This window comes from Centrocercus urophasianus, unplaced genomic scaffold (genome assembly GCF_019232065.1).
Source record: "Centrocercus urophasianus isolate 14NV4802_14NV808 unplaced genomic scaffold, USGS_Curo_1.0 seq_10, whole genome shotgun sequence".
NCBI classification, from domain to species: domain Eukaryota; kingdom Metazoa; phylum Chordata; class Aves; order Galliformes; family Phasianidae; genus Centrocercus; species Centrocercus urophasianus.
In genome coordinates this window covers 41,144,527-41,169,149 of record NW_024884142.1, presented here as the reverse complement: position 1 = coordinate 41,169,149, position 24,623 = coordinate 41,144,527, and the positions used below count along the sequence as shown (strand labels likewise).

General features: G+C 41.0%; 1 protein-coding gene across 2 annotated transcripts in view; it reads right to left on the bottom strand.

The window, feature by feature from the left end:
- Nucleotides 1–2,942: 2,942 nt before the first annotated feature.
- The window catches only part of DCBLD1 (discoidin, CUB and LCCL domain containing 1), a 46,802-nt gene continuing 25,121 nt past the window's right edge, over nt 2,943–24,623 (bottom strand). The window contains exons 4-15 of one of the 2 annotated variants that reach the window (XM_042838703.1): nt 24,236–24,287; nt 23,442–23,514; nt 21,597–21,730; nt 16,401–16,441; nt 14,923–15,138; nt 14,361–14,491; nt 12,608–12,755; nt 12,402–12,518; nt 10,849–10,939; nt 9,781–9,830; nt 7,848–7,967; nt 2,943–5,233 (exon numbers count right to left, since the gene is read on the bottom strand). In XM_042838703.1, coding sequence (XP_042694637.1) covers nt 4,716–5,233; nt 7,848–7,967; nt 9,781–9,830; nt 10,849–10,939; nt 12,402–12,518; nt 12,608–12,755; nt 14,361–14,491; nt 14,923–15,138; nt 16,401–16,441; nt 21,597–21,730; nt 23,442–23,514; nt 24,236–24,287 — 1,691 coding nt within the window. In that variant the 3' untranslated portion in view covers nt 2,943–4,715. The remainder of the gene's footprint in view (nt 5,234–7,847; nt 7,968–9,780; nt 9,831–10,848; nt 10,940–12,401; nt 12,519–12,607; nt 12,756–14,360; nt 14,492–14,922; nt 15,139–16,400; nt 16,442–21,596; nt 21,731–23,441; nt 23,515–24,235; nt 24,288–24,623) is intronic. The other variant, XM_042838780.1, reaches the window with a different exon arrangement.

Here is a 24,623-nt window from a genome sequence, read left to right as displayed (position 1 = left end):
CAGATGTTGCATGCCTGCTCTGTAATTGTGTCAAAATAAATGATGGTTGACTCCACTTAAAACATATGAATAACCTCTGCATACAGTAGATGGCAAAAGTTTATCAGGCCTTAGAGCTGCATAATGTGAGGCCAAGCTTAAACAAATACTGTGAAGTTAGAGTGAAAAAGCCTCCAAATTCTTGTGTCCCAACTACACAAAGATAACATAGAACAACAGATATTAGGCGTCTTCCTTATCTTTTATAACATGAGTTTTTCCAACTAAGGATGTCTTCTTCTTGTCTTTATCTAGTTTAGAAATACTTTATCTGGAGAGGTTTCTATTTGGATTCTCTAAGTGATCATGCAGAAATGGTACCTTAACTTCAAATAAATTCGTTCTTTGAAACTTATTCTTCAATGATTCATAGGCTTTGCTGCTGTTCCTTTATAATGTTGTTAGTCTTGTTAGCCCCACACAGCTACGGTAGGATAATTTTCAGTATAGATGTCACGTTCAACAACACCGATGAGATTCAAAAGAAAAGATAAATTCTGCTTGTTTACCCCATGCTTTGCTACTGTGGGGGAGGTTGGAGGTCAGTACAACCTTTACAGCATCACTGACATTGGAAAGAAGAGACTTGTATGGAACTTCTATTATGGAAAATAATAAAGAAAAAATGAATGCAGTAATATAACCTTGTCATTTCTAGAGTCCAGACTGATTGCAGTCTGAAGGGAGCCCTTAGGACACATGCGCATTAAGCAAATTGAACCTGGTTTTGGAGAGAGTGAACGAAAGAATAGTGACAGATTCTTACAAGGTTTATTTTCAGAGAACGCCTGACTTCTAAGGAATGAATCAGTGGTCTCATAGAGGTCACAAAACTCCTGTTCATAGCTAATTGCTTTTTCTTACTTACCCTCCTGAAATGAATTGGAACTGCCTGGAGAAAAATGATTGGCTTTGGCAAAAGAAAAAAATAAAAGTAAATGCCTAGCTTTGGGAAAAGGTGAGACACAGACAAATAACTGCATTTTGTTTAATAGCCACCTTAGTGGTGACTTTGTATGCACAGTTCTGAAGGCATTGCTGCAATGCAGTGCTACTATTTTAAGGTCAAAGGATATTAATTGTAGAATCTCAGAACAGTTTGGGTTGAGACCTTAAAGCCCACCCAGTCCCACCCCCTACTATTGGCAGGGATGCCAGCCCCCAGCTCAGCCACTCAGGGCCCCCTCCAACCTGGCCTTGGAGCACCCACAGTTTCTCTGGGCAGCTGTGCCAGCGCCTCACTGCCTGTAAGTAAAGAATTTCCTCCTAACCTAAATCTCTTCTCTTTTGGGGAATTTGCTGCCTTTTCCAGTCTAAGGAGATGAAAGTGATGAACATTTGTGTTTTTGTTGTGGTGTTTGGGAAACACTTTTGGTGGTGGGAGGGAAGGAGTTTTTGTGGGTTTTTGTGTTGTTTTTTTCTTTTTTTTTTTTAATAGAAGGCACTGTATTTTCTACAATTCATTTGATTAGAGGTGCCTAGTTTACAGAGTGTGACCCCATTCACAGCACTGTCAGAGGCTTGCCTTCAACTGCAGCTGGAACAGGTGGACCCTTAGGGCTGTGTCCAGTTAATATTCAACCTTCTTGTGAACTTTGCTGCATTTATACTGTTCCAGACTGCTAGGAGTGCCACCTCTGGGAAGAAGCTTGATACTGAATCTCTATTGAAAGTCTCTGTTAGCCAGATGGTCAGTCTCCTAAAGATGGTAGGCTCTGTTCTTCCGTAATCTCATGACATACTGGAGGGAGATCCAGTGCAAATGCAGCCCTTATAAGTGTGTTAGTGTTTTGAAGTAGGGCCTGTTTGAATCTTTGTTGTAGAAGGAAGATTTTTGAATACACTGTGTTTGCTGAGTCTGACTGTGTTACACCTGCAACTGGTTTTCACTGTGCAAATTAATGAGCTAGAGCAGCCTGTGAGAGACCATTCTGAGGAGAAATATGAGGATGAATACCCACCTGCTGGAAGATCAGTCATCCCTTTTCTTTCCTGCATAAGGGCTTAGTAGCAGGACGGAGAAACTACTATAGAGACTAGAAGTTCCTCTGCATATCTGCTGCTAGGTCGCTAAGAACTCCTTGTTCCCCAGGCTGAGGGGAAGAAGCCCCAAGCTGTTTGTGTCATCTGCCCTCAGCATTCACTCAGATTGGAGCCATGAAGCACTGTGCAGTGGCTGGCAGTGTGTGTGATGACAGAGCCACCACTGTAAGTCAGAAATAATGAAGACATCTGGGGATTGATTCCAAGCTATCTTTTTACAGTTTTTTTTGGGTTCTTTTTGAGAAGTGGAGGATGAAGGCACGTTGCACATTGAAACCCAACATCTTTTTCAGCTAAAATAGCTGTTCTGAGATGGGTTTGAATGGCAGCAAAAAATGGGCATGTGCAACAAAGAACAGTTTGACACTGCAGATGCAAAAAGCGTGTGGCTGAGGCATGCCAAAAGGTTGTTATAACACAAGCCATGTCATCAGCTGCCTGCTGCTGTTGCAGTGCTGCATTATCTTTGTGGGGAATAGCTCTGATTACTGAGCTCCACTTGTTTGCAAAGTGACAAGTCAAGCTAATTAGCTGTGTGGGTGGAGTATTGGATTCAGTCTCACCAGGGGGGTAGCCTCATCCTCCCCTCAATTATGTGCATCCAGCAGCAGAGCTGGGCACAGAAGTTTGTTCGTGGGCGTTTCTTCTCTAGAGATTATGGACACAGAAGCAAGGCTAAGTGGGGCACTGGGATAAGCTTTTTTTAGCCTGTCGTACAGAGAGTGTAAATTGCAGCCGCGGAACTGACACTTTTGCACGGAATAAGGAACAGTTACTTCTCACTCTGCAGGATATGTGACAAGAGTGGGTGTGCAGCGATGATAAAGTCACCAAGTTAAGTACCAGGCCTGTGCGACTGATTTACAAATACCAGTGTTCTTTATTTACATAGACATGTAAACAACAGAAGGTAAACAACACCACCCAGCTCGGTCTAATAAACAGGCTGCTGCTGCTTCGCTTCAGAACCTGAGGTGTTTTATACAATTCACAGAAACTGTATTGACAGCAAACGCAGGAGGACTACAAGGTTAGCTCAACTCTTTCTTCTTTGCACGGAAGTCGCATGCACTGTGCTTTGGCATGACAGAACTGCACCACTGAGGCCACAAAACAAGCAAATGCGAAGAACCCACTGAGAGCTGTTCTTAAGGTCAGATATGGCTCAAGTTAGCAATATTTGTACCTAGTATCACTTACAGCTTTTATGTACTCTTAAAGCACTTTGTGAACAAACAAGAAATCTTTGCTGCGTCCTTTGCAAATGATCCCCAGCTTACACACAAGGAAACACACAAGGCCTTGAAATACTGACTTTCCAAGAGCTCACGTTTTACCGGGCTAATTTCCCAACCTTGTGCCTTAAATGTAGCACCATTCTTCTCTCTTGGAAAAATATAACTTTTTGATATTCTGAGACACACATTCAAATTCAAGGTAAGGCTCCAAGTGCTGCAGGGCAAAGGATGGTTGCAGTCCCGACCTGAAGCTTGTGGCTTCAATGACACCTTTGCTGAAAGAGGAGCTAACAGCTGTGCATTGCAGCCAACCCCAAGCTTTTTCAAGTTTGTCCAAAACTAGAATTGAGTAACATCTGCTGCAAAAGAAAACCTATTTGAGCACAACTGTGCTGAGCCACTGTCTTGCATTGAAGCACAACACTGAACCATACCCATGTTGTCTTTTAGTTGTACAAATTTAGTGTAGTATTTCCATTTGAAATATTTAGTCAAACAGAAAAATACCCAGTGGAGCAATGAAGAGCTGCTTTGTGTCCAGGAACAATTTTTCTTACAGTTTAGCATTAACAACATCAGGTAGGGCCTGAACAGGATTCAATTCTTAGCTGTAAATTCACATTATAGTTCCACACACATTCAATGATAAAGCAGATTGGCATGTTTCTATTGCAGATATGTCTGCAAGGTGATCGCTATGGCTTGAATCCAAAGCTTGTTCCATCTTTTCTACCTGTACTTGATATGAATAGCAAGTTAGGCTCAGCTCATACACTAGGTCAAATTCAAGCATCTATAGATTGCTGCTGAAAGGCAGCTGGGCAGGTGAGATGGAGCATGGTATTTAAATGCTCAGCTGCCTTCTCTTGTGCACTTCACGCTTCAAGCAGTTTTACTTCTGCCCTCCCAAGAGGAACTATAATGATGATCTTCAGTTTTCAGAGGAAAGGAACTGAACCACATCAGCTGTAAGATACACAATTTACAGCTGCACTACAACAGAGGTGGAATAGAGAGAGAGCTATTTCTGCAGAAGCTGGTTTGTTGTTTTTTTGGTTTTTTTTTTTGTCCTTTCAATTCCACAGGTGAAAAGAAAACTTAAGAAACTCTCCTTAAATAAAAGCTATGTACAAATTGCACACGTTGCAAACGGAGCACTGAGATCAGTTACAGAAATAAGATATACAGTCTTCACTGATAACATCTCTTTTGATATAAACAGTGATAAACAGCATATGCTTTCTTCAGATGTCAGAACCCAGCAAGACTGCAATATTATGTACACAGGGTTTGTTTGCCTTCTGCCTTCTGCAGCAGAATCCTTTAAAACTCTGTTTTCACTTTGGAAGCTGCGCTGCGACATTCCTGTGCACCGCGTCTCTCTTGCTTAGCGGATCACAAGAGAGCTGTCATTGCTGTCTGGCTTATCGGGTTCAGGCAGTCTCTGGGTGTTGAGTAACCCTCACTCCCTAGCGCGTTCGCCTGAGGTTTCTGGTAGTCCGTACTATAGCTCACAGAGGTCAGAATACCGTTGGCTTTAGGTTTGTCGTAGTTTATTACGCTCTGGGGTGTCTGATAGTCTCCATTCCTGGTATCAGTCTTACATGAGCCAGAAAAACTGCCGGCAGAAAGGGAATGTTTCTGTGAGGATATTACAGGTATGTTGTAGCCATTTTCAGAGGGAAAGTTATTTTCTCTGGTGACGTGCCGCTCGATGATGGGGGTGGCATATTCAGGCTCCTGGCTGGTCAGGGGCAGAGCGTACTCGTGCCGGTTGGCTCTGTGCGGGCAGTGGTAGTGGTTTTCAAACTCTGCACTCCCCCTTCTTCCCTCTTCTTCTGTGTCCATGGGTCTGAAAGTAGATCCTTTCCGCGTTACTGTCCCAGTTCCGATCATGAGAGGCTGCTGATAATCTAAAAGGAAGTACCAACTGCTCAACAACACATAGCCACATGATTTTATGTAGTAAGTGGCAGAAAATGATTTGCTTATTATAGCAAACCCGTGATTATCAGGGATGTCAGGAAACACTGCCCCGTCTCCAATTCCACATCCTCCTTCATTGCCCAGGTGTTGCAGAGCTTGGCAGAGCTGCTCTGCAGAGGAGCTTCAATTTGTCACATCTTTACTCCCTCCCTCCCTGCCTTCCCCCGCCTACATACCCAAATGCATTAACATCATTTCTGGAGAATACCCCAAAACTCTATGAAAATGAAAAGAGGGAAGACAACAAAATATAAGCAATAAACCTGAGAGGGGACTTCAAATGAAGTTCCACAAAGGAAAAAAGTTCTCAAAACAAGTGTTCTACTTTTGCAATAATTAAGATGCCTGAAGGATTCTTAACGAGTCCAAGCGCCGGCTCTATTTAAAAGGAATCTCAGTGGCTGACTGACAGGAGGATAAAGTTAGGCAGAAAGGCAGCCAAGAGAGTCAAGGGAAGTGTGAGATGTGTGAAGTCAGCTTCCAACTGAAGCGTGTGTGCGAGGGGGACGAGCCATAAGGCGAGCAGCAGGAGTAGTGCTGCCGGAGAACAGTTCACCCCATGGAGGAGGGGGCAGGAGCTGAATTGGGAAGGGAGAAATGACCCCAGCAGGAGCATGAGGTAAGATCCAGGAGACACAGCCTCACAAAGTGGATATTTGCAGTTCTGGTCAGAGAGGATGCCAGGCTGCTGCATTAGAAAGCAATCTGAACTAATGGGGTTTTCAGAAATTCCAGAAAATTATCATGCTGAAATTCGGCATTTTAACTTTTTTACTTTGGTGCTTGTGAAAATTGCTTACTGATATACATGGTGACCTGAACAGCTCTGGTAAACGACACTGATAAAATACTGCATTCTGGCACAGGCTTGAAGAAGTTAGCTCAGATTCTGTTTTAGCATTGTAGTTCATCTGACATGAGCTTGGAATTCAATCCCATATGTCCTGTGAATCTTTCTGGCAGTTCCTGGCTACTTCCCAAATGTAGCATGCAGGGTGAAGGTGTTATGATATGTCATAAGTGATGCAGCTCTCACCAGCACTGCTGCTGCTACACTGAGGAATTTCACTTGCTCAGAAAGAAGTCTCTCCACTTGCTCTGGGGGCTGCCATGAGAACCAGCAAGCAGCGAGGAATTCAAAGGGGAAGAATTTCATGTAGTATTGTAACCTATCTGCAAGTTACATGCCCACCACAATTTAATTATGTAATGTCATTTGCTGCACATTTCTTAGCTTCAGTCCCAGTTTTCATTTAGTGTTTCTTATTTCTATGGAGACTGCAGGTGAAATGCAAACTTTGGGAGCTCTTGGGCCAGGACAAGAGGTATAAATTCTCATACACTGCAAGAGGAGAGGATGGACAGAGCAGAGGCCCCTGCAACACAGCCAGGGTAGCTGGTAACCACAGTGGTAAGGGACTATACTACCTTGCTTTCCTTCATGAAATAAAACTGCTTTATATTCAAAAACTGCATATTTATATTTTAAGTTTCTGTAAAGCACTGACAGATTTTAAAGTGTATTTCTCTAACAAATTTTTAGCAATTTTTAAGGTTTGAAGCCTAGGAAGGGCAAATACATTTTTCTGGAAGGTCGCTGATCACTGATCTCCTAAAATGGCTGCTCTGTCTGGCCTTTCCAGACAGAGAAAAACAGGCAGGCATAAGATGCACTAAGAGGATGAATTAAAAAAAACATCCCTTTGGAATACAAGCAGTACTGATGCAGGGATTTGCTCTCTCCAGACATTGACCTGAAGCCAAGATAGCACAGAAGAGATGCACTGAGGTGTTTTTCTCTCTTTTCCCTCATCTGTCACTTCAGAAGACCTCATCTCCAAGACAATTCAAGGCACCAGGAATACTGTACACATCTCAGCATGACTTCCAGCTGGTATGGAATCCAACCACAAACTGAATAAGCAATTTTTCTACTTGATCAGCAGCAAGGAACATCATATTTTGTTCCAATGTCAGAGACATTTGAATTAAAATAGAAATATAAAAATGTGCCAGCAATACCTTAGGTATGTTAATAGAATTATAGAAGAATCACAGAATCATTAAAGTTAGAAAAGATTTTTAAGAAATCTAGTCCAACTGTCCACCTACCACCAACAATGCCCACTAAGCCATGCTCTTAACTACTACATCTACCCTTTCCTTAAATACCTCTAGGGACAGTGACTCTACCACTTCCCTGGGCAGGACAGTCTGTTCTGAATTCTTGCGCTGCATCCCTTGCCTGAGTGCATTTCGTGCTTGCCTTCAATTGTAAGTAGTTCAGAGCAAGGAAAAAATCTTGCCAAATAAAATAGGAAAAAAACCAACAACAACAACATATAAAAAAAATGAAGGTTCATCTAGTGTTTTTGTCCCCCCAGTACATCTGAGATGAACACAGATAAATCTGTCCTTGAGCCTGAGCTTTCACAAGAGTTGGAGCTTCTAATATTGCTGGCCTGTCCTTCCTCCTGCTAACTACTTTCTGCACAGAATAAAATGAATGTATCAGAGAAGGAGCGAGGGAGCAATTGTTACCTGCCATGTCGCTTGTGACCAGATCTAGTTTTTGTGGTGTCTCCTTCTCATTATTATAGCTAATGGTAAATTCAGTTGACTGATGTCTGGTGAAGGGCTGCTTGATCTGTTTCCAACAACCTACAATAGAGAAATAAGAATAGAAGATGTCAGAAAGTTAAATGCTTAAAATTAGAAGGCTTATCAGAATGTTAAATTTTTAGTGTACTGATTGCTGTCAATATACTTAACTACTTACAAAGCAAGATTAAAACAGACTGCTTGAAAAAAACAAAAAAAAAAAACAACAAAACCCATAAAAACAAAGAGACTCTGAGATTCTCCATGTAGAAACTAAGCCATAGAGAGGGTTTTCTTCTTTGTCTTTCTTGGCAAGAATGACTTAAGTTATATCTTAAAGCCTATCAGTAAAATATAAGCTTTAAATCAGCAATAAATTTTGCCACCACTTATGTAGCAATAATAATGTTTGCAATTTCTTTTTTCAAATTTTTCTTTCAGTAGCTGAGTATAGTTTCCATGTCCTTGGCATCTCAGCACCTGCACTTATTTGTTCTCACAACATCACTGTGAGACAGAAGAGAGAAAATCCAGTGTGTGTTCCTTGTCTGGCATCTGTAACATGTGGTCTGTTGAAAAGTGGGTTCAACTCCCAGCTTGCTAAAGTCCCAAACCTGGTTAGATTCAGAGTTATTAAGGATGGAAAAGTCTACTAAGATCACCTAGTCCAACTGTCAGCCCATCCCCACCATGCCCCTAAATGCCACATCTGCACGTTTCTTGAACACCTCCAGGGACAGTGACTCCACTTCCTCCCTGGGTCTTGTAGAAGCTTATGCAATTGGCCTTGACCCACCAATCCAGCCTGTCCAGATCCTCCTGTAGGGCCTTCCTACTTTCAAGCAGGCTGGCACTTCTTCCAAACTTGGTGTCATTTGCAAACTTATTGAGGGTTCATAGTGTTTAGAAGCTTAATCTGTGAAGCATACACTACAAATGAACGGAGTGGATAAGAGGCTATCTCCAATTTCATGGGATTTGTCCTCATTAGCAAGTGCGAAAGGATTTTGATGTGACCTTGAAAAATCATATTAGCAAATATGATGTTAAGTACAAATTAGTTTTCTAATGAGGATGAGCTGAAATGGGTAACAAAGTTCCTTTCCCTGATGCCAGCACCTGCTGAGGGATGAAATTTTGGAGCTGAGCTGTTGCAAGAGATGTGAATTACTTAGTGATTTCTTTTTAATGGAAAGCTGAGTTTCAGAAGGATATTCCTCTGCAGGGTTAGCAAGCCAGGAAAAAGCAGCTGAGCTCCACCTTCCTGGCTGAGAGGAGGCTGCTCTAGAAAGCATAATTAAGCACAACAAGGTATGTTATTGCACCAGGTTTGCAGGCATCTTCTGCAGCAGAGACCTCAAAACAATCCTCTATTCTGATTTTAAATGTGAAGTACAATTCAGTATTGTTAGGCTTCATTAATATAGTCTCAATTAGGGAGGGCAGCAAAATGGAAACACTGAGGCCATAAAAAGATAGTTAGCACTTGCTGTCTTGGAGAATGGCAATCCCCTCTGCTGTGGGGAAGAAAAAAGGAAAGTAGCAATTTTCTGCAAAATAGGTGTTTTGGAGGAGGGAAGGAAAAGAAAGGCACCTGGGAGCACTCTTACATGATCATTTATGAATTCTGTGTAATAGATCTTTTGCTAATTGCCCTTCTGTCATAGAAACCAAATTACTTTGTTTCTCTGGGCACTGTTCTGGGATGACACAAGTGGGACTATCATTTGCCATTTCCCTTGTATGAAATAGCGAATTTGAATGAGGAAACATGGCTGCTCTTTCAGAAGCATCTCACCATAGTGCATAAAATCCTTCCCATTGGCCAAGGTGGCAGGACAGGACAAGACAAAGCCCACCATTCTTCACTAACCTGATTTCTGAGCATTGGATAATCCATAAGAAAGTCCTTTGGCTTCTTGCCTGTGAGGAGAGGAAAGCATTTATAAACTTCTGCTCTCATAGCATTTCATCTTCTTCACTCCTTCACTTCAGCAGAGAGTCTGTGTGTTTAGCAGCTGAAAACAACTGTTCCCTTTTAGTTCCTGGAGGATGCATTTATCAGATTGTAAGGCACACAAACCCATATTTCCACACTTGGTTGTTTCCCCATCTGTGTGCATGTTCTGAGTGCCGCTGTGCAAATTCCTTCTGTCTGAAGGAATTCCTTCATGGACTTGATGTTTGCATGTCGTTATATGTCACTCTAGGTAATGTTTTGGGTCTGTTCTTCTGAACATTTATGGATTTTACTGGAAATCCAGGGCAGAGCCAAGTACTGCTCATGATGAAACAAGATCACCAGAGCTTTGTTTATGCTTCCAAATCCCTGGATGTTGATAGATGCATTTTCCTGTTCTACATTCAAGGGCAAGTTCAGGAATGGCCACCTACTTCGACCCAAACTTAGCAGTGCTTCTTCCAATTCTGACTTGTGAAATAGAGTGGCTTAGTTTTATCTGCTTAACAATGTATGTGTACCACTCCTTATAGATCAGCCGTGACTTTGGGCCCCGTCTTTAATTGCCTTACGTGATGAGGAAGCAGAAAGAACAAGAGGAGCAAAATGAAATAAAATGCTTCAGATAGCTCAAATGTTTCCTTCCCTGAATTTCTGCTCAGCTTTGGTGTGCAAACTGTTCCATCTTCAACTGCATTACATTTTCACATTTGTGGGTATGTGTAGGCTGAACTGAGCAGCTGGTTGCATTGGACTGTAAATTGGGGTGTGTAGTTCTGAACCTGCTTCATCCTTGTTTTCCTCTAACTAGGGGATGATTAAAAAAGACAATTTACAGCAGCATGAGTTCTATTTGGAAGGAAGACTTAAAAAAAGATAATCTATTTCCAGTTTCCTGGTTTCTCTGGAAAGAGAGCACATATTTGATTGTGCCAGCTAGGACGCCACAGATATCTCCCATGACAAAAGACAGTATCTTACTTTCGTAGGGCTGCACAGATACAAATTCCAGAGAACAGGAACAGACACAGCACTATGAGGACTGGGACAATTATAGCTGTAAGCTTTAAGCCTGCATAGAAAAAATAAATGGATAAAAGTTAAAAAGGCAGATTACTCTGAAGATGGATATCTATTCCAACAGATAATCTTGCAGGAACACTCCTCGTAGGGGAGCATGTAAATGCAAAACAGTAGAACAGCAGAACTGCTCCTCAGCCATATGTAGCTGCCTGCCATGTACACGAGTGGAACGGAGTTGAGAAATACATTGAACTCTCGGCCTCTAGGCGGACACTTGGCACAATATCTGTAAGCATCCTTACACTGAGCAGTTTTCTTATTACATACTGGGTAACTTTTTATAAAAAGCCACTTACAGCAATGCTGTTTTGAGTTACTTTTAAAGCTGCTAAATGAAGCTGCCATTTTCCATGCTGAGTATCTGGCTCCTGCTGATCTGGCTGAAACGTTTCAGTCAAAATAATTCAAAGATTTCCGAGATTTGAGATAGGGAAAAATGTTTTGCCTGTGTTTGAAATGATTTAGAACAGGGATTTGGAAATTAGCCATGAGGTGACTTTTGTGTCACCTGTCATTCCTGCAGACACTTTGAGAGTAAGGTAGTGCACATGTCCATGGGATATTTACAGTTTAGCAGATAAAGTTTCAAAATATTCCATTTTCAGTGAAGATGGATACAATTTACCCATACCACTGCACAGATCAACAGAGTTAGCTCTTGGCAAGAGCAATCCAGTTTCAGAATTTTTTTTATTTTTTTTTTTTTTAGTAATGATCACTTCTTAAAAATTCTTTGTTTACAGAGACAGTGCTACAGCTATTAGCTACCCAACAGTTAGCAGTCTTTGGTATGGTGGGTCCATAATTCCTGCCTGGCTGTGAATCCACCAGTCAGCCAGTATATACTAGAAAATTTATTTGTTCACTTTTTTAAGATCTAAGAATTTACCTCCACTTAAAGGATGAAGATTGCAAATTAAGGCACTGAGGGAGAAGTATGAGAATTAATATTGCCTGAACCCCCATGAAGGTAAGTATTATGAAAAAAACGTTTAATTACACAATCGTGCACTACAGTATATTGCTTAGTGCTGGGGATCTGCTCTGAGAGGAGTTGTGGCAGCTTAGAGAGAAGGTAACGTTTTTGTAGGACCACTGCTCCATGTATAACAAAAGTCAGAAAACAGAGGGAGAGGGTGAGGAAGACAGGAGCTCCTTCAAAAATGCTACTGATGCTTGGGGCAGTCTGTTGAGCCTACGAAGCATAGCAAATAACTAAGCTGTCAGGGAAGAGAAAGCCTGGTATTACACACATCAAGAAAAATTAAGGCTTTCAATTTCTTTCTGTGCCTCAAGACAAAAAGAAGCCAAGCTCCTCCCTTCTCTCTCTGTAGTTAACCTTTAAAAATGTCTGAAGGGAAAACAAAAGTTTTGATTTGTGAGAAAGTTTACCCAGGCTGGGGTGAAGACATGATGCATCACAGAAAAAAATCAGTGATCAGCTGTGTTACCTAGATTGGTTTCTTCTGATGGGATGGGCTCTGTAACAGTTCTGTCTTCTTTCCCAAGGGAGGTTTCTGTGCTCTGACTTGTTTTTTGCCACATTGAATGTGTAAATGAACTATTCACTGCAAAAAAGAGCAGGGAATGAGTTATTCTGTGGTAACACAGCACTTCTTTGGAGCACTGTGCCTTGGAAGCACTGTTTACCCCATACCTTGCATTATTCGACAACCAATCAGCTCAAGCTTCAATGCTATCCGTTGGTTCCAAGACTGAGGAATGATTCGCACATAACGGGCCACAATTGGGGGAATGAAATTATTACGTACAACGTCACCAGAGTCAGAGTTGCCTTGGAATACCTGCAACAAAATGTAAGTGTGTTATTTGCTGTGTTTCAAAAATCTGCTTCCCAGAAATGCTCCTGACTTCCAACTTCAAATATTTTTATTATCCTAAAACTAATGTATCAATCATCTGGGACACAGCCACAAGATTTTTGGAAATGGGAGCTCTGAAAAGAATCAGTCTTTTTAATTCCAGTAGACGATCGCCTTTCACTGTTAGCTTAGAGAGGAAAGTTCTATTTCCATTCTCTGTGATCTCCAGTTAATGTACGGTGGTATAACGCAACATTTTTGATTTAATAGTGCTACACGGCCCTTACTTGTGCATCAGGGAATACCTATTTATTTAAAGTGAAGTATTTCCAAGTATTTCAGAAAATTGTCATCTTTCTGTATCAAGACCAAAAAATGACCACTAACCCTGTAGCTGTATGTGCTTTGTTCTGCACTTCTTTCCCGAGATCAGTTCAGGCTGTGTATAGAACAAGTAATCCTTGCAATACTAGTACTTGGAGATGCTTCAGCATGGCCTAGGAGAATGTATGAGCCCAATCAGATAAGAAAGTGAGCTCAGCATATCTGAGATAAGACACCAGGCTATACAGAGTTTAGATAGGACAAGTTTTGTCATGTTTTTTGGTTGTAACAGAATATATCTAATAATGTTTTCATAGGATTATTTGTAAATAACAAATAACTGTGGAAAACTGAAAACCAGAAGATTTTAAGTGGCTAGCCTTCACAAAATTCACCTGTTATGAGACTGATTTTTTACTTCTTGGGCCAACATCCCCTAAAAAATCTTAAAGCAATTAACACTGTGCAGTGAAATTTGTTTCTGTACAAGCTGAGGAAATGGAAATCATAGCTAGAAGGAAATCTTCCCGCAAGTCTTCCAAGTTTTTAAAACCATAGTCAAGACTGAGCACCAGGTAGAGGGTTACCAAGCTCCCTCATAAAGGATTAGTGAAGATGATCTGACTAAGAACGCTGTGGGAGCAGAAATGCTTCTGTATTTTTGTTTCAAAGAAAACAGGAGTTTTTCCCAGAAGAATATTAGCACACGCTGTGCTGCTTTTATCAGATCATTGTTGAATTCATTCAGTGTCTACCACAGCTGTTGTGCAGACAGTTGTGGAATTTCTTTTGTTTGTTTAAGAGCATTTAGTTTAAGTGCAGGTACATTGATTCCTAACAGACTTGGCCTGTCAGAAGAATCACCCCAGTGTGGTGTTGAAAGTGGTGCAGTCCCTAGAACACTGTCCAAAGAGAAGCTCAGTCTGCAAACATAGATAAGTAGCACCAATATTTAGCTGAGCTAAATACTTCTTCAAATAGCCTCTTGCAGCTTTAATCTCCCTTTTTAGTACAAATAGTATATGCACATGCACAAGCCTTTGTATGCATATCTCACAACTTCAGAAAGCCCTGGATATCTCCCTTGCTTCAACAAGCTTGCTATCTATGCCGCAGCTGTAAATTTTGCTGGTGAAGACGACCCAAGTCTGGACAAGTCTGAAGCTCCTGATCTTTCTTGTCAGTGAAAGTCTGTCCTTCAGTGTCAAGGCAGCGCAAAGATTTTTTTCTCTGTGCTTTGCTTCCACTCCCACTTTCTCTTACCTTTTCTTCATTGCTTAGAATTCCTCTGTAAGTTCTCCATTTCGAGTTGTTATTTCTGTAGTTCAGTATAAATGTCTTTACATAGAAATTAAAATTCTGCATAGTGGGTCCAGAACCAGTGGTTTTGATCCCTTTAAATGAAATGCAGAATATATTTTCATGTTAGGTTTCTTTTTCAATGCAAGATTTTCAAATGCAAACAAACACACAGCACAACCAATTCAAAGACCTTCAAAGATCTTTGAAGCCTTAATTTATTTTTTAAACCATGTATGGAATTCAGTTTAGAGTTTGGGTCAAGAATAGAAATCAGAGTTAAGCTGTGAATTTCAAGGATCTTCAATCAGAGCCTAAGTTAATGACTCCAGAAATGGTAATTGCTTTTTAATATTATGGTCCATATCTGCAATCTGAAAATATATGCAAACAGAATTTCTCAATACAGAATATTTACTTACATTCAATGAAACAAAGATTTAATTAGTGCATTCTTAGGTTTTCAACCGTGTTTAGTTTCTTTCTCCAGTGGAAAATCCAGCTGCTAATAATCAGAGTGATCTACCTGTTATTCTCTTCTTCTCTCCCAAGTCTATCTCCAACCATTCATGACTACTGCTGTGGTTAGAGGCCCAAGCCAGTCCCAGGACTTGAAGCCACGCCTTGTCAGGAGACCACTGGAATAGCTGTCCAAATTCGTTGGTCTCCTCCCAGTAGGAGGATGCAGTGATCTGGCTCTTGGAGAGGAATCCTTCTTCCAGACTGAGAGATCTATTGCAGCCTAGGAGTCCCAACACAGACAGGCATAAGCAGTTATTTTGCATTTTAACAGTCTATTTTCATATTAGGCAGACAACATATGAAGACCATTCACAACAGCCAAGTCAGACATTGCCTAACCAGGTGCTAACCTGATGCTATCCATTAGTGTTTGCCAGTCAATTTATAGTGGATAATCCAGTATCAGAATGTTGCAGTCCCTCTCCTTTACCAGTTGGCTCCTATGTACACACTTTCTGACTACTTAATCTGTTATTTTTTCTTTCTCATTTTGGTTTTTAATCTCTGCAGTATTGTTTCGTTTATGTGAAGACTTCTTATATTTTATTTTTCTCCTTCTGAATCATAATATTTATGTTTAGAGTTTGGCATTAACTAATTTTGCTGTACAAAACATTGCTAAAATGAAGGCACTTTACTGAAAGGAACGCTTTACTGTAAATATTTCATGTTTTTCACCTGCAATTAGAGCTAGGAAGGTTCCTCATTAATGAAGCTCCTTGATACTGCTGCCAAGAGGTGATATCATGAAGGTAATAGCTTCAGGTAAGCATTACAAAATCCACCAAAGAACCCACAAAATATCTGCACATCAAGGTTCTTCAGAGAGAACAGGCCAGTGCAATATGGTTTCAATGAGTTAAAAATAATTTCCTGACAATTACAAAGGCCTATACATGTTCTCAAGTTTTCACTGGAATAGTAAATGATTTTATCTAAGATGACTGAAATGTAATTCAAGTGAATGAGAACGAACTTTTCCCCCTGCTTTTCTATGTTTTATGCAAATTAACAGCTCGACAGATTAAAGACATTTTGCATCTTTGAAAGTCATAAACAAAAGCTAGTTCTGTGTAAGTTCAATGTAAATATATTTCCATCCCTCTGTATGTTTTAGTTCTTTTATAACGAAGATGGAACTAATAAGTGTCTGAAGAAAAACTGCTTTCATTTTCTGCCACCTAAAGTACATAAAAATGAAACTGATTGCCATTTTTCATATGCTAGCACCAGAAATGTAATATCAGAATGCTATTCCTTTTTCTCATCTATGTGCAGATGACTTATTCCTATTCTGTTTTTTTTTTTTTTCCAGCTCACTTCACCTCACTTCTATTTTTTATTCAACCTGCCAATTTAAAAAAAAAGTAACTGTCCTAAAATACCTTTTCTAGACACAGCCTAACATTCCTCTGATTACTTTCCAAAACTTTTGAGGAAATACTTAAATAAAAAAGGTAAAAATAAGGCCATTATTCTTACCATTTGAAGTAAACATAAACCGCTTATCTGACAGCGAACCACTGTAAGAAAAAAAGATAATTCACTCTTTGAGGAAACGGCCATAGGAATGATAAGAAATGGGTGGCTTTGGCACTATACAGAATAACTTTTCATCCAGCAGAGTATCTCTGGTCAGGTAACTGTTTGCAGTGCTCTTGACTATCTATCCCCTCAGAGCACTCTCATGCATCCCATGCTGTGACAGAATCCAGCGCAGTTCTAGCAGCTTTCAGCATTTGCTCTGCTCTATGATATGGGATGATTGCCAATCTCCCCACCCTGTAACTCTTTCTGTGCACTTTTGTTTCACTTCTCTACACAAGATCTTAATCACTGCTGCAAAATCTTCCACCCCCTGGTCCTCAGACCAGCAAAATCAAAGCACGCTGAAGAAGCCAGGAAAGGACTGCACTAGCATGAGGCCGGGTTCTCTTCCCACATCAGTTTAAATTAGAGGAACTTAACTTATCTGTGAATTTCTATTGGTGTAAATCCACACTGTTGTAAATTCACATTGGTGTAAGACCACACTGGTGCAAGAAAATTGCCTTAGGACCAGTGAAAGAGTTATGCCTGACTATGACTAATGCATATTAGCTCCAGTCATTCCTTTTGCCTCAGTCAGGCAATGAAAACTTCCCATTGCTTTAATCTGGCTCAGATTAAACAGATTACATTCAGATTAACAGTTTGGTTCTGTTATAGTCACATTCAACAGCTCTTCGTAGGAGTTCTGTTAACACATCTGTGGTTTCCCTATTCTTCCTTGCAGCATGGGCTACTTCACTTCTGGAGAAAAGCCATTTCTTGGGCCACCCTCCACAACTCTACACAACACAGAACGTCACCCAGTGACTATAGCATGGAAAATCGTGCTCTCAGCCTCCCCATGGAGCCATTTTCCCTTCTGATTCTCACTGCGATCCCAAAATGATTCCTTCATTTGTCTTCACAATAGAAATAAAAGTTTGGGTTTCAACATGAAATGCAGATTTCCTGAAAATCTGGCCTTTTCTGTGCTGCTCCGCGTGGCCTCATGCATGCATCACGTGCCCCTCTGAAAGCTCTTGGGCAGTATGACTGAGTGGAGTACTCCAGCACTGAGCCAGTTCCAATAGACTGCCCTTTGCTGCCAGCCAGGAGCACTTCAGGCTGCTCAGGGAGGTTGTAGGTGTCTCATCCATGGAGACATTTGAGGCCAGGCGGGCTAAGGGTCTGAGCAGCCTGATCTACCTGTAGATGTCCCTGTTCATTGCGGGGGAGCTGGACTAAATGGCCTTTCAGGGTCCCTTCCAACTCAAATAATTCTATGATTTCCTCAGAGATTACCTATAGAGTCTAACAGCCTACAGCCTGACAGCGGTGCACAAAGCCATATGGTTTTTAAGTGCTGCAAATCAGGAAGTGAAAAGCAGGCTGGTGTCAAGGTCAGTAAGAACACTGCTTCTTTTTGTCACTGAGGGAAAGCCAATGCCTGCAGGCAAAAGAGGCCCTTTGGGGTGGGGGAGAGCACTGGGAGCAAACAGATCTATTCGGGCACGTAGGCAGTGGAATCACTAGGATGAGAAATTCAGCCCCTCCCTCCCGCATCCTCCCCCAGGCAATCCTCATGGGCCATCAGATGTGTTCTGCTTGCTTCCAGCCAGCTCAGAACCCCAGCCAAAACTATTTTTGCTTTCTTAGAGAACACAAAACAATCCAGTTCAAGAGAAGAAAAGAAAAACTGACTGTGATCAGTAAAACCTACTCAAAACAGAAGCATTTCTCGAATATGTATTTATGTGCTATCCCTCTGAAATAAAAAAAAGTCACTGAGCTCCCTTTCAAACTACAGGACAGCAATTTTAGCAACCAAAGGGAGGAAGTTAGCACTCCTGATACCTGTAAAGCTATAAAATCGGGCTGAAATATTTCTGCTATAATTCTGCAGGTCACTGAAGAAGACAAACTAATTCAGTAAGTGGCAATTCATCAATTTCATAATGTGACAGGTGGCATTTGTCATACAGATTTCACTTTGTCCTTTAAGGGATGGAATCACCCCATGCTCTTCATTTTCCTGCTTAACCAGCAGCACCACTGTCAGAACTGTATGGCAGACCTATGCTGGTGCCTCTGAGAAACAAAAAAAAAAAGAATGCTGCTTCACATTATAAGCTTATGTAAACCTCAGATCCTTTATTCCAGCATCTGTCCCAAGGAAGCTTTTTATAAGCAGCACAGGTTAACCCAAATCTCATATTCATAGCTCACAGGCACACGGGCTCATCCATTTTCACAGGCAAATGACTTCACATGTGCAGATGTACAGTTAGAGGCCTCCACAGGCAGCTCATATTACAAAGTTAAACCCCATATATTTGTCCTTGGGTAGCAGAAATGCTCAATAAATCCTGCCACTTGATATTCATTATATCATTTGTGGGTTCAGGTCTGCACATGGGGCATGAGAGTTGGAAATCTCATAGATAACCGAGCATAACAAGCTCGTTGAAAAATGGAATCAGGGAGGCCAAGGTCAGGTCTTAAGGGCTGGCAAGTGAACGATTCATAGCTCTGCTGGTACTTTATAACACAGGTATTTAACAGCTCGGTGCACACAAGCAGCAGCTTTGACGAGGTCAGTTTCAGCTCAAGTCACTAAATAATTTAAATCTTTAATACTGAAATCCGCTATAAATGAGATTTTTAAAAACTCGAGTAAGCTTTCATTTAAGGCAGGACAAAAATCTGGTACAACACTGCTATCCTCACACTTGTTTTTCCTTGCTGATGCTTGCAAGCAAAAAACATTCAAAGGAATGTATTGCTGTGCGGAGGTGTCCCAAGGACAGGGAAGCTGGGCAGCTTTGGGAATACGTATTATAAAAATGTTTTAAATGCATGATATGCACTTTTTAATTTTTCATAGTAAACAGGTCATCTGCTTCCAGGAACACGTTTCCATGTTTTGAGATAAAATGTTCTCCCTGCACCTCTCAGTTCACCTCCCTTGGTACGATGAGGTCACAGCAGTGTTTCTTCTGCTCCTGGGACTGTCCCAGCCACCAGGGGCAGCAGAAGCATTCCAAGAATCGTTCTCACCCTCCAGCATTTCTACAAATCACACATCTCACCTGTAAGCATCTGACATGCTAGGAGCCCATGTAGCTGTGTCTCTCCGTATGATCTGTAGAAAGCATTGGTTGATCCCTCAGGGCAAACCCATTCCTTTGGGAGAGCACAGAGTACGTCCATCTACCCCAGTGTGCAGGAGGTGACGGCACTCCTCACTGGGGTGCTCTCTGTAGAGCCTCACACTAACTGGGATAAATCCAAGCTGGGAGGCCTGTTTCAGCACAGGAGTACACATCTTGGCTCTTGTTTGAGTCAGTGGGAGTTCTATCGCTCGATGTTACAGTTGTTTTCATCTCTGCAGGCACTTTCGTTACTCGCGTGAGGTGGATAACTCATTTTGAGTAGCAACAGTAAAAGGATGCTTGGCAGTGAAGTTCATGGGTTAATTATGCAAACAGTGTTTTTCCCCAGCACATCTACATTTGCTTCTTCTACGCTTCATTCATTGCTCACTAACTCTTGTACTGTGAAAAAATACAAGTGGGAATCCCAGCTGTCTTTCATTATACCATTTTATGTGCTACTGTCTGTGTTACACCTGGGATTCTCAAGGATCACACACATAAAAATGTATGTAAATGGTTCTACAACCTCTGTAATTAAGGCACAAAATATTTAATTTCTTAGGATTTCATAAAGCTGGCATGTGTGATGGAAATAATTTGTATTGCTTGCTTTATGGTAAGGCTCACTGCTGAGCTGAGCCCTCAGTCCTGCTTTCCTTGGTACAAGATCATATCATTTTTCCACTTATTTTAGCTGTGAAGCCACATACTTAAGGAAAATAGAAAATATTTAGGCTTTAAAGGCCTTCTGCTAGTTGTCTACATGCTACTCACTTTGTATTCAGCAAACCACAGTACCAATATACAAAGACTTTCCACCTGCACCTAAGGTTAAGCACAGCAATAGACAGAATGAATGCCATGTCTTCTGTTGGGTTCACAAAGTGAATGTGGCCAAGGTCACTGGGAACAAGGCTTAAAAATTAAACATTTGATTACATAATTTGCTTATCACATGCAGGAGTAAGATGCACGTACAGATAGCTTAAAATTAGCTTTGATTTCAGTACCAGCATGTTTCATAGTGATTTCGTAATTGGTCTGCCTTTTTTGCTTCACTGAGAGAATGGAGAAGCCAAATGTTTACAGAATGGCTGATATGGTTCTGTAGGATTTCTTCTTGATCCTTTTTTATTTTTTTAAACAAAAGAAACAATGATTGTTAAATTGTTGAGAGGATGTGGAGCAAACATAGGGGAAATAGGCAAAAAATGAAAAGTCATATTCCCTTGGCTCTTGTAGCGCATGGGGCTGAGGAGATTTTCCTTCCCATAAGAAAAAATGCTTATTGCAATACCCAGATAACATTTAAAAATTCAAAATACAAACCAACAGAGATGACAGAGGCAGTTGCTGGAAGGGCTTACTGTACTGGATAGAGATTAGAGGATTTATTTCTACTTCAACAACAATGCAATTATAAGTCAGAAGATAAGTGGTAAATATAACACCCTTGCTATAAGTATTCTAAAGGAGAAAAATTCTGAACATGTCAAAAGCACAATGTTTAAGAAGGTATTCATTAAATCCCCCATGGCTCAATGGCACTTTCTATTTATTTGTTATTCCTAGGTGGTTCTTTTTTTCCACTTTAACATGAATTTAGCATGACTTATTAATACATCTATTAAAGATGTTTGTTACAGAACATCATACCTTCACTTGTCTGCTAAAAAACTAATTTGCAAATGTATTTTGGAAGGAAAGGAAGAAAAGAGAGAGAAGATACAGCCCTAAACTTTATAAAGCCAGATGAACTTGAAACATTTTCCTACAATCTCTGCCAACACCATGTTAATAAAGCCATAGAGACAAATCCACAAACCCTCAAAACCAGCAGCTGACATCTCTTTGCCCAAAAAGCATTGGTGTGGTGTCTCCCCTCCATTTGATGACCTGGCCAGTACACTGGGGTTGTACTGGGGCTGCTCCCAGAGCCAGTGGTGGGTAAGTTAACTTCCTTCCCAACTCCCTATGCCCCAGAAATACTCACTCATGTGAGGAGATACCATTGGCGACAACGCCTTCATAGCGGCTGATGCCCTTCTGCTGGGTGACACTGATCTGACCGCCCAGTTCATCTGCAATAACACCTGCGTGTATCGCCGACTTGCACAGCAGTGAGGTCTGAAAAGTAGAAGCCATCAAAACCCCAAATTGAGAGGGCAAATCTGACAAAGTGGTAGTACTCTCACTTCCAAGCCACAGCTGTGGAAGTGTTAAGAGCTCATAAAGTCCTGCAAAGGAATGAGAGCAACAGGGAGAGACTTAAAAAGAAAGAACATTTATCTTTGAAAAAATACATGCTTCCAAAAGTCAGGTTTTTCTCAAATGAAGAATGTAATTGTCTGATTCTAGGCAAATGTGGTGAACTTTTGACCTGATAAATATTTGGCCCACTTCAGGAAAACAAAGTCAAAGGCAAAGCAACCACTCTTCTTTGCAAAGAGAAAACAATAATGGCTTTTGCAGACTGACCTGCAGCCAGACCTACCTGTTACTGCATGGTGCCTTAAGATTTTAGTCATGGCATGCATTGGGAAATGTGGCTGTGTGTCATTCACATGAAGCCAGCTTGGGCTCCTCTAGCACCTGGCAAGAAGGGCTGTCTGCCTGCCCCTTCCAGGGAGGGCTGGTGTGTTGGGACACTGGGGTAGTAGGGCTCCAGGGAGTCCTGGAGGTCTTTCTCATCAGAAAAGCTGAATCTATGTTAATGGCGGAGGGAGGATTTCCTTCAAAAACTCCTCCGCCTAGATAACATCTGCATGAGGTCATGTCATGTGCTGCTTTTTTTTCCCAGTCACCCTGGGCAGCAGGAATAACTCCAGCTAATTAGAATGCAATGTGGCATTTCTTTGTTTTTTTTAGCTCTCCCATTCTCCTGGATGGGATGGTGTGCTTGAGTAACTGGATGAACAGGTTATGCATGGATTTTCTGGAGACTCAGCAACTGCTTTATTTGTGATATGGTGGGGTTTTACTTCAGTGGTAGGATTAATCTTAACTCCACTCTGAAAGATGTCAAGATTTCAGAGGCATACAGGACAGTGAGGGGCACAGGACAGGCAGAGCAATGTGTGATAGGAATCAGGGATAAATGTGATGACATCCTTAAACACATGGATGTGTTTAAGGCCAGGTTGGACAGGGTCCTGGGCAACCTGATCTGAATGTGTGTGTTTGGTGGCCCTGCTAGGCAGGGGGGTTGGAACTACATGATCCTTGAGGTCCCTTCCAATCCGGGTGATTCTGTGATTCTGTGATTCTGTGATAAATGTAACCACTCAGGCAGCTTTGCTTTAAAGAGTGAACAGTTAATAAAAACTGATCCTAAATGTTTTTAGTTATCGGTGGGATATGACTGGACAGCGTATAAAGTTAATTTCATCTCAGAGATGTTCCTGTAATACTGAAGGCTGAATCGTAAAGAGAACCTTCAAGTAATACATTTTATTCCTATGAGAGATAACATCAGAAAAGAAATGCACATGGATTTTAAACAAGTATAAGGTAAATTCATAGGAGTATTTAGGACATCAAAGAACGCTGCCTCAAGAAGGAAAAACCCTATACATCCAAAAGGCCAGAAACCTGGAGTTAGTGTGTTAGTTTGACAATCAGTGGACTTTGTTCTTACACAATTGATTAGTCTGTTTGAAAAGTATTTTCAGTATGTGCTCAGTGTACACTGATAACATAGATAGAACATAACACAGCTGGGAAGAACTATTTACTAAAGCTGAGCAGCAAAAGCTGAAACCAAATTGTGCTATGTAACGGAGCAATGGATTGTCTTTTCTGTTTTTATTAAGTTCCTCTCTTTATATTGGGTACTTACATCTCTGTATCCTTCTTCTATATTCCCAGAAATGTCACCTGCTATGTCTCTGCAGCCAGCAGGACAGTACCTGCTGTAGTAAAAGAATAAGGCTTATTTAAAACCTGGACTGTTATGATGACACACAAACTGTATCCGAAAGAAAAGCTCTCAGACCCATAGATACTTCAGCAGTATGTTCTGGTTGACTGTTCATTAGTGATTACAGAAGGTAAATAGAAGTGCCCTTGAGTGGAATGCACATAGCAGCACACAAAGAACTACAATAACAGTTCTTCAAGTGCATTTTGTTCAATCCTGTTGTTCTAGGAATGTTATTACTCAAGCTTTCAGCCCAGATAAGAAGTCTGCATGCACATCCAGGCAAATAACCAGCAAAGTACAATTAATTACCATTTCAAATCCTATCAAGGAGCCCAGAAATTATAGCTTATCCTCAGATGATCTTTTATCAGCTGAGGCATGATCTGCTCTCAGGAGATGCCATGGTATTCAAGGCTACTTTGAATTTCAAAGTGGAAGTTCTTTTTACATTTACCATACGCATGCATTCCCAAATGAGGATTGCTGAGAGCTTTGTAACAATATTCTCTTGTTTTCCTGGGCTGCAGACTTCCATTCTGCACTAGTGCTTCACACAACGAGGCCTGACACTACTGTAGTATTGTAGCTCAAAAACATTCACTTTTCCAGAAAGCTAAGACTGTTCATGTCTTATGAGACATTTTACAGCAATTTGACCAGGTGACACAGAAAAATAAGAAACGGTGAAGAAAGATATAAACCTTCTTTACCTGTATTCAGTCTTTGTATAGTGGTTTGCTCGTTCCAGACATGTGATTAGATCTGTGGAATTTTTTACAAATGTCAATTCAAGTTGCAAGACATAGAAATACAGAAAAATGTTTGGCTAAACATGAAATTGCATTTGAAGACTTCTCTGTATAATGCTTAGAGATAAAACAACAGCTATGGTTTTCCCTCATCCTTTTCATCTTCCACTTCTACTCATATTTTACATACCTTCAACAAAGATGCATAGGAACACCCCCCAGAATATTAAATGTAGATTTTGTCTCTTCACCTCTCCAATCACTTCATCCTCTCACTGTGTGGTAAAAGCCCTGAATACAGAGGCTTCTCATTTTCTATTTCACTGGGCCTGTTCTACAAATTATCTGG